Source organism: Rhinopithecus roxellana, chromosome 5, assembly GCF_007565055.1.
Source record: "Rhinopithecus roxellana isolate Shanxi Qingling chromosome 5, ASM756505v1, whole genome shotgun sequence".
Taxonomy (NCBI): domain Eukaryota; kingdom Metazoa; phylum Chordata; class Mammalia; order Primates; family Cercopithecidae; genus Rhinopithecus; species Rhinopithecus roxellana.
The window spans coordinates 63,266,836-63,285,805 of record NC_044553.1 but is presented as its reverse complement, the minus strand read 5'-3'; the positions used below and the strand labels follow the sequence as shown (position 1 = coordinate 63,285,805).

Below are 18,970 nucleotides of genomic sequence, written 5' to 3'. Positions count from 1 at the left end.
GCCAACTGATGCTTTTTCCCCAGCATGGAATGTTCTCAAAGTCCATACAACCTGCCTCAGGATTAAAGGCATGACCACTCCTACACAGTGAGTTCCTGCCACCTCCTGGGCTTTGAGAACATCACAGCAGACCGTGTTTGTAATCCCCCAGCGCTCATTCTCCCTTCCTTACCAGCAGAACCCCCATGTTTTTTTTTTTTTTTTTTTTTTTTTTTTTTTTTTTTTTGAGACGAAGTCTCGCTCTGTCGCCCAGGCTGGAGTGCAGTGGCCGGATCTCAGCTCACTGCAAGCTCCGCCTCCCGGGTTTACGCCATTCTCCTGCCTCAGCCTCCTGAGTAGCTGGGACTACAGGCGCCCGCCACCTCGCCCGGCTAGTTTTTTGTATTTTTAGTAGAGACGGGGTTTCACCATGTTAGCCAGGATGGTCTCGAACTCCTGACCTCGTGATCCACCCGTCTCGGCCTCCCAAAGTGCTGGGATTACAGGCTTGAGCCACCGCGCCCGGCCCAGAACCCCCATGTTAATGTGCTCAGCTAAGCACCACTTCCCAGCCTCCTCTCCCCCAGGAGATGGTGAGTGAAATGAGTGGGGCTTCGGAGGGGCTCTGGAGAGACGGCTGCATGGGTAGGAGGGCACACTGTGTGGCGCTTGCCTCTTCTGCCAGGCCTGGCCCTGGACTCTGCAGGCCAGAGCTAGTCTAAGACTATCTTCCCACAAAGGGGGACACAAAGGACCAGCACTCCTCATAGACACAGCCCTGCTGGATGGACTCTGACCCCACCTCTGGACTTTTACAAACGAGAAAAGTAAAACTCTGCATTGCTTAAGCCACTATCATTTGGATTTCCTGTTACGCGGGTGACACTGAGCCCTGTTCAGCAAAGGTATGAACTGAATTAGAACTTAGTGTCTAATTCAGTTCCGTTCCTCAGAGGCCTAGCACAGTGTTTCCAAAATAAACACTCCCTACACTGAAAGAGTGGTCTGTTTTTTTTTTAAAGGATCTTTCTCATTACTTGGGTTCATAGATACTTTTGGGAATCTGAAGTAAGTTATAGACTCTTTTTCAGAAAAACAGCCTGCTTTTAGGCAAAGAACTTGATTTGGCAGCAATAACTAAATTCTAGACCACCTAGAGATTTACATTATCCAATTTTTATTCCTACTAAGTAAAAACTTAAGAAAGAATGTAAGGACACCAATTAGGGCTTTGGTTAACAATGGAGCAGGAGCAACAGGGTGATCCACAGAGGCCTGCTGGTGCTTGGTTTGTACCTGAGTGAACAGCCACCTTCTTCACCACGTAGCTGCTGAGAGCTGTGGTCTGCCGTGGGATGGGCACCGTCCCGCTGGAAATGCCCAGCCCCAGCCGGCCATTCGTGGCTTCTCCACAGGCGTACACCTTCCCTTCCACAGTCACTGCAAGGAACGACAGCCAGGAGAGGACTCACTTTTCACAACATTAAAAACTTTTCTGTTTTTTGGTGCCAAGCATAATTTAAAAATTTTTTAATATTAGAATAATCATACCTGCAAACAAACTTTTAGAACCACCAGCCACCTGTACCACATTCAAAGCAGACAGTGTCTCAGAGAACGAAGGAACCTTTATCTAGAACAGAATATTTTTAAGAAAAAAAAAATTTTACTTGCATGTTTAAAATTATGTTACCTTATTACATGATACAAGGAATTACAGTCATGCACTGCATAACATTTCACTCAACCACAGGCTACATATACGATGACAGTCCCAGTAGATCATAATAGAGCTGAAAAATCCTTACTGCCTAGTGGTGTCCTGGCCATAACAACATCACAGTCCAACCAGTTCCTCATGTGTCTGTGGTGATGCTGTGTCAACAAGCCTCTGTGCTGCCAGCTACATATCAACAATTCCTAATACCTCATAATGATAACAGACAACTGCTACTGGCCTATATATTCACTATGCAATACTTTCTATCATTCTTTTAGAGTGTATTCCTTCTACTTTTTTTTTTTTTTTAAGCCAACTGTAAAACAGCCTATAGCTGGTACTTCAGGAGGGATTCCAGAAAGCACTGCCATCACAGGAAAGGACAGCTAGCTCCTTTGTGGCGGTGAAAGCGAAGTAACACTATGATCCTAGGTAAGCTAATGTATGTGTTTTCAAGTCTCAGTTTTTAACAAAAAAGTTTAAAAAGAAGAATGTAAAGAAAACATTTTGCACAGAGCTGTGTTTGTGTTTTAAGCTAAGTATTATCATGAGTCAAAAAGTTTTTTAAAAAGTGAAAAGTTCACAAGTTACAAATAATTTATTATTAAAGAAGGAAAAATATTTTTTATAGAGTAGCCTAAAGCATATAGTGCTTCTAAAGTCTATAGTAATGTGCACTGACTCACCCAGAGCAACTTCCAGTCCTGCAAACTCCATTATTCATGGTTAAGTACCCTATGCAGGTGTTCCATGTTTAATCTTTTACACTGTATTTTTACTGTACCTTTTCTATGTTTAAATACACAAATGCCATTGAGTTACAACTGCCTACCATATTCAGTACAGTTACATGTTGTAACTGTACTAGGAGGAGCAACAGGCTATACCATATAGCTTGAGTGTGTAGTAAGCTACACCATCTACGTTTGTGTTAAGTACACTCTATCATTTTCCAACAATGACAAAATCACCCTACCAAAACTTTCTCAGAATGTATCCTCATCATTAAGTAACGCATGACTGTACTACTACTATGTATGGTTACATTAACCAAAGGCGTTGCTTATCCCTTGGAGATTCACACTAGAGTGTTTTAAAAATGAAATGATACACTGTGATTTACTTTAAACCACAGTTGGGGGAATGAGAGGACAGAGACAGAAAAACGTAGGCAGCTGCTGGTAACTACGGAAGCTGGTACCAGGGACATAAGGGTTCGTGTTATTCACTCTATTTGGGTACATCTGAACATTTCCATAATAGAAGGTAAAAAATAAAATACGGTTGGTCCTCTGTATCCATAGGTTCCATATCCATGAATTCAACCACCCATGGACTGAAAAGATTTTTTATTGTACCTATACTAAATATGTACAGATATTTTTGTTGCCATTATTCCCTTAACAATGTAATACAACAACTATTGACATACCATTTACATTGTATTAGGTATTCTGGGTAACCTGAAGATGATATACAGTATTTGGGAGGGTGTGCATAGGTTATATGCAAACACTACACTGTTTCCTATCAGGGACTTGAGCATCCACAGATCTTGGTATCCACAGGAAGTCCCGGAACAAATCCCCCATGGATACTGAGGGATGACTATGCATATAATGTAAAGATAAAAACACACACCTGTAGACTATATCTTATTTCAAGTCATGTCCTGCTCATTCTCTGATTCTGACTCTGACATCTCTAAGAAATTATATACTTAAATTTCCCATTGTAGATGGATGTAATTTTTTTTTTAACATGGATTTTTTTTTTTTTATACTTTAAATTCTAGGGTACATGTGCATAACGTGCAGGTTTGTTACATATGTATATTTGTGCCATGTTGGTGTGCTGCACCCATCAACTCGTCAGCACCCATCAATTCATCATTTATATCATGTATAACTCCCCAAGGCAATCCCTCCCCCCTCCCCCCTGCCCATGATAGGCCCCGGTGTGTGATGTTCCCCGAGTCCAAGTGATCTCATTGTTCAGTTCCCACCTATGAGTGAGAACATGCGGTGTTTGGTTTTCTCTTCTTGTGATAGTTTGCTAAGAATGATGGTTTCCAGCTGCATCCATGTCCCTACAAAGGACGCAAACTCATCCTTTTTTATGGCTGCATAGTATTCCATGGTGTATATGTGCCACATTTTCTTAATCCAGTCTGTCACAGATGGACATTGGGTTGATTCCAAGTCTTTGCTATTGTGAATAGTGCCGCAATAAACATACATGTGCATGTGTCTTTGTAGTAGAATAATTTATAATCCTTTGGGTATATACCCAGTAGTGGGATGGCTGGGTCATATGGTACATCTAGTTCTAGATCCTTGAGGAATTGCCATACTGTTTTCCATAATGGTTGAACTAGTTTACAATCCCACCAACAGTGTAAAAGTGTTCCTATTTCTCCACATCCTCTCCAACAACTGTTGTTTCCTGATTTTTTAATGATTGCCATTCTAGCTGATGTGAGATGGTATCTCATTATGGTTTTGATTTGCATTTCTCTGATGGCAAGTGATGATGAGCATTTTTTCATGTGTCTGTTGGCTGTATGAATGTCTTCTTTTGAGAAATGTCTGTTCATATCCTTTCCCCACTTTTGGATGGGGTTGTTTTTTTCTTGTATATTTGTTTGAGTTCTTTGTAGATTCTGGATATTAGCCCTTTGTCAGATGAGTAGATTGCAAAAATTTTCTCCCATTCTGTAGGTTGCCTGTTCACTCTGATGGTAGTTTCTTTTGCTGTGCAGAAGCTCTTTAGTTTAATTAGATCCCATTTGTCAATTTTGGCTTTTGCTGCCGTTGCTTTTGGTGTTTTAGACATGAAGTCCTTGCCCATGCCTATGTCCTGAATGGTACTACCTAGATTTTCTTCTAGGATTTTTATGGTATTAGGTCTAACATTTAAGTCTCTAATCCATCTTGAATTAATCTTCGTATAAGGAGTAAGGAAAGGATCCAGTTTCAGCTTTCTACTTATGGCTAGCCAATTTTCCCAGCACCATTTATTAAATAGGGAATCCTTTCCCCATTTCTTGTTTCTCTCAGGTTTGTCAAAGATCAGATGGCTGTAGATGTGTGGTATTATTTCTGAGGACTCTGTTCTGTTCCATTGGTCTATAGCTCTGTTTTGGTACCAGTACCATGCTGTTTTGGTTACTGTAGCCTTGTAGTATAGTTTGAAGTCAGGTAGCGTGATGCCTCCAGCTTTGTCCTTTTGACTTAGGATTGTCTTGGCAATGCGGGCTCTTTTTTGGTTCCATATGAACTTTAAAGCAGTTTTTTCCAATTCTATGAAGAAACTCATTGGTAGCTTGATGGGGATGGCATTGAATCTATAAATAACCTTGGGCAGTATGGCCATTTTCACGATATTGATTCTTCCTATCCATGAGCATGGTATGTTCTTCCATTTGTTTGTGTCCTCTTTTATTTCACTGAGCAGTGGTTTGTAGTTCTCCTTGAAGAAGTCCTTTACATCCCTTGTAAGTTGGATTCCTAGGTATTTTATTCTCTTTGAAGCAATTGTGAATGGAAGTTCATTCCTGACTTGGCTCTCTGCTTGTCTGTTACTGGTGTATGAGAATGCTTGTGATTTTTGCACATTAATTTTGTATCCTGAGACTTAGAAAACCCCATCGTCTCAGCCCAAGATGGATGTAATTTAATTTAAAATTCCTAAGGCCCTTTGTCTAAAAAACCCTTTATGATTCCATGGGTGAAACAGTCACTACTGCAGTGGAAGAAAGGATTTTCATCACAACCGTGGAAAGATGACTCTGTCCTTGAAGTGAAAACTCCATGTAGGGCAGTGAGCAAGGTCATAGGCTCCCACCAATGGCCTGGACCTCAGGGACCCCTGGACAGCCCTGCACTCCCACAGCTGAGACACCCACAGCTCACTGTCCACTGTCCGCTTCCCAAACCAAGCTCAGGGGCATTGAAACACAAATCCAATTCAAGGCTGCTCCAATACAGATAAAAATTATTGCACCTTGAAAGGAAAGAGTTCAAATGAATGAGTTCTAACTTTATTTCTCAGCTTCTCAACAGGGCAGGCAATAAGGAAAATGTATGATGCGATGTCTCACAGAAAGTAACAGGAAGCCTAAGTTCATGTGAACACAGAGAGTGCCTCTGGGCAATAAAATTTAGAGGAATTTGCTTTGTGGCTCCTCAGCCAGGAGACACTAAGTAATATAAGGAACGCCGAATTCAACTCCAGTTTAAATGCATCATTTCTTACGCCTATTCTTTTTCAAAATATGGTCTTTTTCTTCTAAGCAATTCAAAATACAAATTAACCTTTCATCCCAGTACCTAGGGGATGAAGGATGTTGCGAACACAGAGGCTGTGGCACGGCTTCCCGTACATGCTTCATGGTTTACTGACAAGGTAAATGAAATCATGGTGCTCTCCACCCACAACAAACCCTGCAAAGAATAAGGCAAGTGTGTATGCGCACACATGTGCATTCTGCTTGTTTCTCTGTGCTCACAAAGCCTTCTCTCTCTGTGCAAGCTACTTTACCCTGAAGAATCTCAGGCACGAAGCACCTGGAGGACAGAGACCACAGCTTGCTCATCTGTGTGCCACTACGGCTTTTTTACACATTATTTTGTTCATGATAGTCAAAAATGTTTATTGTAGGGAAGGCAAGATACATCTATTGATAGTCTGTAATTTTCGTCTATGCACTTGTGAAATCTTTTCAAAAGTTTATTTTCTAGTTTACAAGACTGCAATAAGACAATTATATCTAAAGTGAAATTTTCCAAGGAGAGACGCTTCTGAGGGGTAATTTGGTAATGTCTTTTAGTTCGTGTAAAGAAACAGTACAACATATAGAGCGTAAAGTTATTATAAAAACTTCACGAGGTGTGGCTGCTGCCCAGTGCCCCGCCCTGCTGGGTCCCAGGGAGCAGGCTGTACCTTGGAGCCTTTCAGCCCGCCCAGCTGGTCCTTGTCATTCAGACCCCACACAAACACTTTGGTTCTTATCGCAGCTGCCGATTCCAGCCCAGCAGACTTCTTTCTAATGAGGCTAACCAAACAAAAAAAAAAAAAAAAAAAAGAAAAGAAAAGAAAGAAAATAGAGGTTATTCAGCATAAAACATTTAAAAAATAAAAAGAAAAGCAACCTCAAGCATTCAAAATTTTATGGTTACTTTCAGAAACTCTTAAAATTTTGCTTTAATAGAATACAACCTCAAGCATGTACAGGAGTAAGTGCTCTGGAGGGTCAAATTTTCTAGATACCACCATGCTACCTGTTAATACCAGCACTTAATTTCAGCTCTTATTTTTGATGGAAAACGATGATACACTACATTCTCTTTCATCTTAAATACCAACTTGAACATGTGGGAATCATTCCAAGCCATGGAAACAGATGCGCAGCTACCACAAATGGCACTGCAGAGACACAAGAAACCTCCTCAGGAGCAACGCTGGGCCTGGCCTTGCAGCAATGTCCCTAAATCTAGACATCTGTTTGGCCAATTATTTTCCCACAGAAAGAATAAAACAGTATGTGGCCACATGACCATGGAGGTACTTTAATACAAACACATGTCCTAATGCTTCTCTCTTCCTTTATACCCTCTGCCCAGGACACCAGCCAGAAGCACCCGATCATCGGCCAGCTGGGCTGAAAGTTCTCGTCTCCTTTCCTTCCTAGAGGACTTGCTCCTTCCACCTTGCTCATCTATTTAATGAGCTGCCCTCGACAGGTTAGGAGTTTATTTTTTGTTTTTTTTGAGACAGGGTCATGCTCTGTCACTCAGGCTGGAATGCAGTGGCATAATCCCAGTTCACTGTAGCTTCAACCTCCCAGGCTCAAGCAATCCTTCCACCTCAGCCTCCCGAATAGCTGGGACTATAGGTATGCACCACCATGCCCAACTAATTTTTGCATTTTTTGTAGAGACTATATCGTCAAGGCTGCTCTTGAACTCCTGGGCTCCAGTGATCCTCCCTGCTCAGCCTCCTAAAGTGCTGGGATTATAGGTAGGAGCCACCACACCCAGCAGGTTAGAAGTTTAATCTACAGCATCCAAAACGCTCCAATTCTTGCAACTTCAAAAAAGTATACAGGCCAGTGTTAGATTTTCTTGGCTGATAGTCTGATGACTGGTGCCGAGAAATTGCTTCTTCTGTATTTGGGGTTTTCACCTTTTTGTTTGCTTTTGCTCTATTTTTATAAGCTAGGATAGATGCCCAAAGGCACCAGAGACTGGCTTCTAGACAGGTATCACTTTTTTCACACATTATATACTAATAAATATTTACTTTCAGGGTTCCAAATTTCACGTTTTGGAATAAAAGTGAAAAACTCTTTCATCTAATACCAGGCACAGGTGAGCAAGCATATGCACAAAATATTGAAATGTCTTGTGACACATTTTTACTTAAAAATATGTATGAGGGCCAGGCATGGTAGCTCACACCTGTAATCCTAGCATTTTGGGAGGCCGAGGTGGACAGATCCCTTGAGCCCAGGAATTGGGAGACCAGCCTGGGCAACATGGTAAAACCCCATCTCTACAAAAAAAAAAAAAAAAAAAAAAAAAAAAAAAAAGCAAAAAATTAGCCAGGTGTGGTAGCACACACCTGTAATCCCAGCTACTTGGGAGACTGAGGTGGGAGAATCACTTGAACCTGGGAGGCAGAGATTGCAGTGAACTGAGATCATATCACTGCACTCCAGCCTGGTGACAGAGTGAGATCCTATCTCAAAATAGATATGTATTTCCCATACACACATGTATGTATGTATGGGAAACCAGAACTGATATTCAAGATACTTAATGTCTGGCACCATGTAAGTATCAATCAGCCAGGGTGGAGGCCAGCTGTACATGGTCAATGTGGGAACGTCCCAGTTGGGTGCCAGCCTGTACGAGACTGCCTGGGCCACTGACTCATTCTGAAGTTATTGGCTAATTAATACGATCTTACCAGAAAAAAAACCCATTACAATCAAATACCTAGCTTTTCTTTTGACAATATATTCAATTACATAAAAATTTGATGAATAAGTAACGCTCAAAACATTTTTGGTTATTCCACATATACAATATATGTACTAATAATTTTACGGCCGGGTGCGGTGGCTCACGCCTGGAATCCCAGCACTTTGGGAGGCCAAGGTGGATGCATCACAAGGTCAGGAGATCAAGACCATCCTGGCTAATACGGTGAAACCCTGTCTCTACTAAAAATACAAAAAATTTTGCCCAATTCATTTTAGTAGCTACTGAGTAAGAAAATGCTAATCTATAATCCTTTTATTAAAAATCCCACTGACTTCCTTATTTAAGTGAACTGGTACTGTCCCTATTAGTATCTATAGACGCAATCAGTTTGAACTATAGCATATAGTATAACACATATTCTAGATAAGGTAATGTTATAGATACTATTTTCTTTTCAACTTCTACACAAAGTTTCTGAAATAAAACAGGACAGAATCCAAAGCCAATTTTCTAACTTTCCATTTATTTCTGTCCTCAAATAACTAACATCAGAAATGTAAGTGGAGACAGCACTACCAACATAAAAATAAAAAAGATTGTAAAAGAACACTGTGAACAACTGTATGCCAACAAATAAAATAGCCTAGATAAAATGAACAAATTCCTAGAAACATAAATTACCCGAAATGACTCCAGAAGAAATAGAAAACCTGAGAAGACCCATAACCAGTGAAGATATTGAATCGGTAATCAAATATCTTTCAACAAAGAAAAGCTTAGCTGGTCAACTCTACCAAACATTTAAAGCAAAATTGACACCTCAAACTCTTCTAAAAACAGAATACATGGGAACACTACCTAGTTCATTCTATGAGGCCATTACTACCCTGATAACTGTAAAACAATAAAATATTGCTGAAAGAAATTAAAGAGGACAGAAATAAATGGAAAGACATTCCACGTTCAGAGAATGGATGTTAACATTGCTAAGATGGCACTATTCCCCAAAACAATCTACAGATTCAGTCCCTAGCAAAAATCCCAATGGTCTTTTTTGCAGATATGGAAAAGCCAGCCTTGATGTTCCTATGAAAATGCAAGGGACCCAAAGAAGCCAAAATAATCTTGAGAAAGAAAACACACTTCTCAATGCTAAAACAGTACAAAACTACGATGTTCAAAACAGTGTGGTACCCACATAATTATCGACATATAGAATGTGATCATGTAATTGAGAGTCCAGAAGTAAATCTAAATACCTACAGCCAACTGATTTTTGCCAAGGGTACCGAGAACTTCAGGGAAGAACAGTCCTCAACAAGTGGTATGGAAACAATCAGATAACCAAAAGAAAAAGGTTAGACTCTTACCTCACACGGTGTAAAAAAAATTACCTAAAAATGGACCAACGATCTAAATATAAGAGCTAAAACTATAAAACTTACAGAAGAAAACATGAGGATAATCTTCATCAATCTTGTATTTGGAAATGGCTTTTTGGATATGATATCAAAAGCACAGATGACAAAAGAAAAACAGATAAACTGAACTTCATCAAAATAAAAAACTTCTGTATCAAAGGAAATACAATCCAGAGAACAGGAGAAAATATCCTCAAATTATATATCTGATAAAGGTCTACAGATCTGTGAAGGTCTAGGATACACAAAATTTTTAAAGAGTCTGAGAACTGGTGTTAATTCTTCTTTAAATGTTTGGTACACTTATATAGTGCATTTATTGGTACAACAAAAGATGACAAACAACCCTATTTAAAAAGGACAAAGGGGCTGGGTGCAGTGGCTCAGGCCTGTAATCCCAGCACTTTGGGAGGCCGAGGCGGGCAGATCACCTGAGGTCATGAGTTCGAGACCAGCCTGGCCAACATGGCGAAACCCCATCTCTACTAAAAATACAAAAATTAGCCAGGTGTGGTGGTGTGTGACTATAATCCCAGCTACTTGGGAGGCTGAGGCATGAGAATCACTTGAACCCGGGAGGTAGAGGTTGCAGTGAGCCAAGATTGTGCCACTGCACTCCAGCCTGGGCGACACAGTGAGACTCTGTCTCAAAAAAATAAAATAAAAAATAAGGAGAAAGGGACTTGAATAGACACTTCTCCAAAGAAGATATACAAAGGCCAACAAGCGCAAACATGTAAAGAAGCTCAATATCATTCATCATCAGTGAAATGCAGATCAAAATCACAATGAGATGCCACTTCACACCCAGTAGGATGGTTTTTTTTTTTTTTTTTTTTTTTTTTTTTTTGAGACGGAGTCTCGCTCTGTCGCCCGGGCTGGAGTGCAGTGGCCGGTTCTCAGCTCACTGCAAGCTCCGCCTCCCGGGTTTACGCCATTCTCCTGCCTCAGCCTCCAGAGTAGCTGGGACTACAGGCGCCCGCCACCTCGCCCGGCTAGTTTTTTTGTATTTTTTAGTAGAGACGGGGTTTCACTGTGTTAGCCAGGATGGTCTCGATCTCCTGACCTCGTGATCCGCCCGTCTCGGCCTCCCAAAGTACTGGGATTACAGGCTTGAGCCACCGCGCCCGGCCTGGATGGTCTTAATCCAAAAAAAAAAAAAAAAAAAAAAGAAATCCCAAAAAAATAGTGTTGGTGTTGGCAGGGAAGTAGAGAAACTGGAACCCTGGAACCCTGGAATCCTGTCCACTGGTGGTGGGAATGTAAAATGATATCACACTGTGGAAAAGTTTGGTAGTTTCTTAGTAAGTTATACATAGTTGTACCATATGACCCTGTAATTCCAGTCCTAGGCGTATAATCAAAAGAACTAGAAACAAGTGTTCAAACAAGTATTTGTATATAAATGTTCTTAGCAGCACTATTCACAAAAGTCAAAAGGCAAAACCAACCCAAATGTCCATCAACAGATCAATGAATAAACAAAATGTTATATATTCATACAAGGAAATCTTTTTCAGCAATAAAAATAAAGTACTGATATGAAATAACCCAGACACAAAGGCCACAACTGGTATGATTCCATTTATATAAAATATCCAGGATATGCAAATCCATAGACAGAGAAAGCAGATTTGTGACTCCCAGAGGCTGGAGGGCAGGGGAATCAGGACTGATTGCTAAATGGGGTGCATTTATAGTGCTGAAAAAATTCTACAACTAGACGGTGGTGATGACTCTAGAAAAGTGTGAATGTATTTAATACCGCTGAATTGCGACGTTAAAATGGTACACTTTCTGCTATTTGTATCTTACCATAATTTACAAAAAGTTAAAAAAAAAAAAAAAAAAAGGAATCAAAGCAAAATCTTGATGTTTTCCCAAAGGCTCTCAAGCCGGTGCAGACCTACCAATCAGGCGCAGTGCCGTCTGCGTGAGGGCCAGTGTGCTGGAATTGAGCAGGAGGTCGAGGTTGTTTGCGCCGTGCTGCAGGGTGAGCATGCTGAGCATCACCAGGAGGAAGCAGGCTTGTGGGATGGTCCCCAGGCTCGGTCCTGACGGGTTCTCATTGGTAATGGTTTGCAGGGGAACCAGCTGGATACCTAATAAGCATTGGCACCTACTTACATTTCTTGTGCATGGATACGAGATACAAGAATAAACGTAATGCAGAAAACATTGGCGATTACTTTAAACATCTGACTATTTTTCAGTGGATTTCCACAGAGTGGGCAGCTCTGTCATGCTGCACGATGAGCCTATCCCCTGCACTCCAAGCACAGGTCGTTCCATCTGTCTACAGGACTTGGCATGTTGCTCTCCGAATACCCCAGTGCCCTATTCCATTCCTTCCATTTCAAATATGAAAGTTATGTCTCGCTTTTCATCCACAAAACCAATCCAATCAACTCTCTGTAGATGCTCAAACTATCCAGGAAATAATATTAATATAGGACACAGACACTTTAGGGTATGTGGTGATACACATAAAAATGTCAAAATGTAAAAATGTTATACTAGAGTACTTCAACATTGTGTCTCCTGCTAAATTTTAAAGTTTTGTTTAAAATCTGAGAAAGCTGAAATATAAGTACAAAGTACAAAGTTATTAAAGTCTTCTCAAAAGCAAAAATTGGCATTTGCAAGTTTCCACAACACATAAGTAAAGCCAAAATATAAAATAACATTGATGCAATTGTTGACTCACCAAGCTCTTTAAATTTGGCATTGGCATCCATCAAAACATTTCGAATGTTCTGAACAGCCCAAGCATACAGCTTGCCAAAGGTGACTTCCAGCAGCATCCGATTAAAAGGGGGGATCAAATCAACATCCTTTAAACAATCAGTAAGAGGTTCCCTTTCAAATAAAGATAAAGAATTTGACTCGGGACACTGCCAGACTTCTAACTACTACAGAACAACATTTTGTTGCCACAGCTTCCTTAATTATGAAAAAAATAGGATAACGTTTTACCCTATATCGATTCCCTCAGGAATAAGTCTTTGCCATCCACAAAACATTACGTACTGCACAGATGGAAGTAAGAAATTCTTGCTTTAAAATTGTATCTATCCCTTCCAGGCGAACCTCTGCTCTCTCCAACTGCAAAATATCAATGCATACAGTTAAGTGTTATATACACTACCCAATGCACAGGAGCATTTCTCTTCAAATTTTACCTGTTTTAGTAGGCACTTTCTCATTTTTTCCACATCCACTGGCTCTTCTTTAAGGGCAAATTCAGCAATTGTACTGAGGAGGGGAGACTGCGGATAAAGACCCTGAACATTCTGCTTCAACCACTTGTATTTGTGAACACCTGTAACAGTATTCAACAGCGGCTGCCATTTGTCCTAACAAAGGAAAACAGTTTTCATCATTAGTCTATCCTATTTAATATTAAACTGTGCTCTAAAAGTTATTCAAGTAAAATATAAATAAATAATGCTCACAGGTTTAAATTGGTTAAAATATGTTAAATTTAGTAACTAATACATGGTTTTAAAACTATGCCATAAATATACTTATAAGTGAATTTATAATCTCTATACTAATATATGTTGGAACAGGCTAGCTTGGCATACAAAATTAAGTTATGGTTCATATTAATAACCATAGTGCCCAGCACTGTTTCTGGAACAAAGAATATAGCTAAGGAATGAATGGTGAATAATTAATGACACAATCTAGTACCAAAAATAAAAGGAAACCCTTCTCCAGCTACAGCTCTGACCAGGACATCATAAGTCAAGTTCATGAAGCATCCCTGGGGCTGTATTTCTAACAACCACCCGTCCCTCCCTCCAGATGCTCAGGTACAGAGGTACAAGACTTGGGGATTCCTTTGCTACGTGCTATGACTCTATTCAGCTAACCTCAGAATCACAGAAAATACTGCACCTTGGGTGATTTAATTGCAATGGGTCTCTTGTCCACATTTATTGGACTATGAGGCAAAATGCAAGCTTCTTCTAAATCACTCTCTTCGTTTCCAATATTTTTTTCATCATCCGTAGATTCTGGCTTCTTAGGAACTGTATTTTAAAACATCATTTTCTATAAAAATCATACACTTAAATATAATTTTAAATTAAGAAATATTTAGATTTGCATGAAGGACAAATATTTCATTCAAACAAACATGTGAACAACATTATAAATTGCAATGCTCAAACCACAAAAGTGAAATGATCACCACGGCAGAACAAAAAGACAAACTGAGAGTGCGACAAGGGGAGAAGCCCCGAAGCCGGGGAAGCCCAGCGGCCAGTGAGCTCTTCCTCAAGTGCCAGAGAGTGAACATTTGAGTCTTTCAGGCCATGCAGTCTATTGCAAATACTCAACTCTACTGCTGTAGCACAAAAAGTAACCACAAATAAAACACAGGTGTGGCTGTGCTCCCATAACACTTTATTTATGGTGGTACAATTTTAACTTCATGTAATTTTCATGTGTCAAAAATAATATACTTCTTCTAATTTTTAAAAAACAATTTCAAACTGAAAAAAAAAAAAAAAAAAAGGTCTTAGTACCTGGCCAACACAAAGCAAACAAGAGGTGGAATTTGGCCCACAGTTCCTGGCTTGTCCACCCTGGTCCAGTTCAGTGGTTGTTAGTGTGTAACTAAATCAATTGAATTCATTGTGATATGTGGAATTTCCTCCCTATATTTTATCTCTTTTAAAATTTTTGGTCTAAATCTCCTCAGCATATAATATAAAAAATAAGCAACATGATAATACACCTGGGCAGTAAAGAGCTAACATAGCAGGCTGGGGTTGCTCAAGCCCTGCAAATTCCCAAGGAAGGTCTGTCCCTTCCGGATTGGTCCTTCTTCTAGGAGCTGAGCTCTGAGTGCTTGGAACATCCTACCTGGTAAGTTTTTTGGTATACCTGACACCCAGGACCTTGTGGCAGTAGTCAGGCAGATAGATTATGCTAATGATGTGACTCTGGAGGGACCACCTGTTTTTGTGCTGAGGCACCAGAGTCTAAGTAATTGAGGTCAGTCACATGTGCACTGCCTGCGCTTGTGACTGGCCCCCAATAAAAACTCTAGACTCAAGGCTCAGGTGCGCTGGCCTGGTTAACAACTCTTCACACATGATGTGACACACTGTTGCTGGGAGAGCGAAGCACAGCCAAACGACGCCAGTGGGGAGAAACACCAGAAGCTTGTGCCTAGTTTTCTCTGGACTTCCCTCCATGTACCCGTATAACAGCTCTTCTGAGTCCTTTTAGTGAATCATCAAGCCTGAGACAGGGCTCGGGGATCCCTGACACAGCAACAGGAATATTAATCACTTAATCTTTATAAGCTACTTAATTTCCAAAAAAAAAAAAGAAAGAAAACAGCTTGAAACAACACATAATAAATCTATAAACCCACAAGAAACTCTAAAAGTGACAGTGTGGGCTCAGAACCCACGGATACGAGATGGCAAATGGTGGAGTCTCTCTCCCTCATGCTGAGACAGGCCTGTCTCTGGGCCCGCGCCGAGTTCCTGCGTGCCTGGGTTAAAGGAATCGCAGCAGCGTGACTGCTGTGACTGCCTGATCCGGAGCACTCACTGGATGCAGACAGGCTGTTATGGTGTAGGGTTTGTTCAGGAACAATTAACTTAGATGGCTTCTAAAACACTTCAGTCTTTCATAAGCTTATTGTTCAAAATGCCCATCAGAAACTCAGTAATTAATACTGTTCAATAAGCAGGTTTGAGAGTAAATCAGTATAAGTCATAAGAATATGATCAGAGGCCGGGCGCGATGGCTCACGCCTGTAATGCCAACACTTTGGGAGGCCGAAGAAGGCACATCATGAGGTCAGGAGATCGACCGTCTCGGCCAACATGGTGAAACCCTGTCTCTACTAAAACACAAAAATTAGCTGGGCGTGGTGGCACTTGCCTATAATCCCAGCTACTTGGAAGGCTAAGGCAGGGGAATCGCTTGAACCTGGGAGGCGGAGGTTGCAGTGAGCTGAGATCGTGCCACTGCACTCCAGCCTGGCGACAGAGCAAGACTGCGTCTCAAAAGAAAAAAAAAAGAATATAATCAGAAATTTCTGTCGTTTATTTATAATCACAAGTGACTAAATTCTAAACTATTTTATAATTTCTAAGCATTTTTACTCAAATTTGGATTTAATGCAACAAGACCTTTCTGTACCCTTACATAGCCACTTCCAGGAAAATGTAACTCTTTTAGCTTCCCTTTCTAATTCTCCATGTATCAGAATACTCAATATTTCCCAACAAAAAACATTTCTTTAGAAGAATGGCAGTAAGTTTAAATGTTCCCATTATATCTCATTACCAGGACAACTAATAAAATAAAAATACTTCCTTGTCCCCATCAATCTAGTAAAGATTATTTAGGTTTTCAACATCAATTTACTAGTAACCAAATCATACCACACTCAATTCCTAAATTGCCTCATTGATCTCTTGGAAAAATAAGCGAGATTTCTGCATTTAATCATAACTATACATAAAAATGATGGCAGCAGGTAGAAACGTCACATGGAATCAACAGGAGAGAAACTTCACTCTGAAATCACAGATCCAACGAGGCAGGGTGAAGCACACGCTTTAACAGTATCTTCTGTCCTTTTACATTCTTACCTCTTTTTCCTTCGTTCTCGAATTATCTTCTGAGCTATCCTCCTCCAACGGGGCAAAGAACTTAACAATTTAAACTTAGACATTATAGAGAGGTCATTACAAACAGCAGGTCTCAATTCATTAAAGAGGAATCTCAAACGCTCGATGACAGGGGCGCAGACCTCCTTGTAAGAACGGCCCTGTTCTTGATGAGTCTGCAAAGTTAACCAGGAAAAGACAACTTTAACTACAAATATTTCAGCCACTGTCTGCAAGGCACAGAATAAGAAGAATTAAAATCTGTCACCTTAATGAGCGAACATTTTGCTTGGTAGACAACTCTACAAACATCCACCACTGACTTAGGCAACGTTCTGTGCTTTACTTGCTCAATACCAAGTGCACCTGCATGAACTAAAGATAATGCCACATGACCTGTAAAAAGACATTTAAAAGAAGGGCAGGGAAGGAATGAATATATACTGCAGGTTAGTCGAGGAATCTGCAGTGTAGCTAAAGTACACAGATACTGAGCTCCATACCTAAATCTTCATGTTTTAAGAGGCAACATAACAGCAAGCGACCGACCTCTTCCACGGGATGCTCAGGCGGAAACGTGATCGGTGTGGTCAAATGGCACTGCCTACAGTACACCTTTCTATTTGACACAAAAAGTCCTGCAACAGAAACAGCTGGAGGTAACCTCAGGGCCGCCCAGAGTCTTCACAAATCTTAAACATGCCACAGCTTCTGACACACTTGCAATCAGTAATGCTTCTGAAGCCTCACTAGCATGTTAACAGAATCAGGTTCTCACCTCAAAACCCTCCAAATAATACATGAAACAACGCCTGTGCTATGTTAACCAAAGAGCACATAAGTATTCCTGTGTCAAAGTCCTCAGATAAACAGAGCACTGAGGTGGCAGTGGGGGGAGGCCTAGCTCACCTTCACATTGTGATCCTGAATGTTATTGTCTGCAATGGCTTGCAGAAATGCCTGGGAATGGTCCCCCAGGGCCCGTCTGTGGGAGCAGAGTCGAGATTTGCTGGCAGGTGTGCCCCCTGCACAGTCCTCATCTTTCTCTGCAGTGGTCATCTTTCTCCTCATTGGAGCTGTAGTGGATCTGGCTAGTCTGCAAGCCTCCAGAGAAGATGGATGACTGAAGCCACTCTAGAAAATGCACACGCAAACATGAAAGAGAAACTCAAGTGCACAACTCAAAATAAATACTAAAAAAAAGAAAAAAGAAAAGATGCTCAACTGATCACTCAATTTAGAAGGTGAAATTCAGCGTCATTCATATGAAAGAGCTCCACCTAACATGTTTACACGGGTTGACTTATAATTGCTCTATCTATGTGAACACACTTCCTGGTGATTCCACACACCTCAGGCATGGCACTGGAACTCAGGATCTTAGTCCCAGCCCAACATTCACTGGATACCTGTGCTCTGCCTGCAGCTGCCGGGTTCCACAGATACCGTGTGAAGACTGAGTTGCACATTGTAACAGGGAGGGCAGCAAAGGGCACCGCTGACACAACTAATCACAGGATTTCAAGTCCGAAACTGTGTGCAATGGATGACTGTGGGGGTACCAGGGAGACTGGAAGACAGACCACTGCTGTTCTGAGGGTCAGTAAGGGACTTGTGGAAGCAATAACTGAGCTAAGATGGGGAATAAGACCAAGACGCTGAGTATCCAGGCAGGGAACCGCACATCTGAAGGGTTTCTACAAAGAATTACATCCTCAGGGTAGGCTATGTATTCCTAGACCACTTATAAAGGAATGAAAAGAAGAAAATATTTAACACACACAATCTTTAATGAAGGATAGATCCTTAGAGATGGGAGGGCTAATGGACTGGAAAGGAGACCTGTGCGTAGTGCAAGGCATGGGATCAGCCAGTGCGAATGTTAATTACAACTGCCTACGGTAACTTGAGGGAGCAGCACAAACACACAAAATTAGTATGTGCACCACTACAGATCTCTATTAACGATCTGTGTTCTCAAATACTGCTCCAAATCCAAGCCATCAAAGTGCGGATGCACTTAGTGTTCTTTTACCGGACACTTAGATTTTAGAGCACTCAGGATCATTCCCCAACCCACCACATGCGTTCTTCTGAAACACAAATCCAGTGCCGACTCTCCCTGGCCCCCTCTTTAAGCACAGGACAGCCCCTCCTTACTGCTCCAAGATAAGCCTCTGATCCTCCTGTGGATCGGACCCACCTGCCAGGGCCCAT

The 18,970-nt window shown here is 41.0% G+C and overlaps 1 protein-coding gene across 1 annotated transcript in view; it reads right to left on the bottom strand.

The window, feature by feature from the left end:
- LOC115897557 (E3 ubiquitin-protein ligase HERC2-like) overlaps positions 1–18,970 on the bottom strand; it is a 20,000-nt gene extending 1,030 nt beyond the window's left edge. The window contains 16 exon segments of the mRNA XM_030930813.1: positions 1,276–1,419; positions 12,020–12,211; positions 12,817–12,968; positions 13,086–13,166; positions 13,168–13,214; positions 13,292–13,465; positions 14,013–14,146; positions 14,582–14,583; positions 16,736–16,929; positions 17,022–17,149; positions 17,257–17,365; positions 17,368–17,391; positions 17,663–17,800; positions 17,802–17,920; positions 18,163–18,260; positions 18,834–18,970. Of these exon segments, the coding sequence (XP_030786673.1) occupies positions 1,276–1,419; positions 12,020–12,211; positions 12,817–12,968; positions 13,086–13,166; positions 13,168–13,214; positions 13,292–13,465; positions 14,013–14,146; positions 14,582–14,583; positions 16,736–16,929; positions 17,022–17,149; positions 17,257–17,365; positions 17,368–17,391; positions 17,663–17,800; positions 17,802–17,920; positions 18,163–18,260; positions 18,834–18,970 (1,873 nt within the window).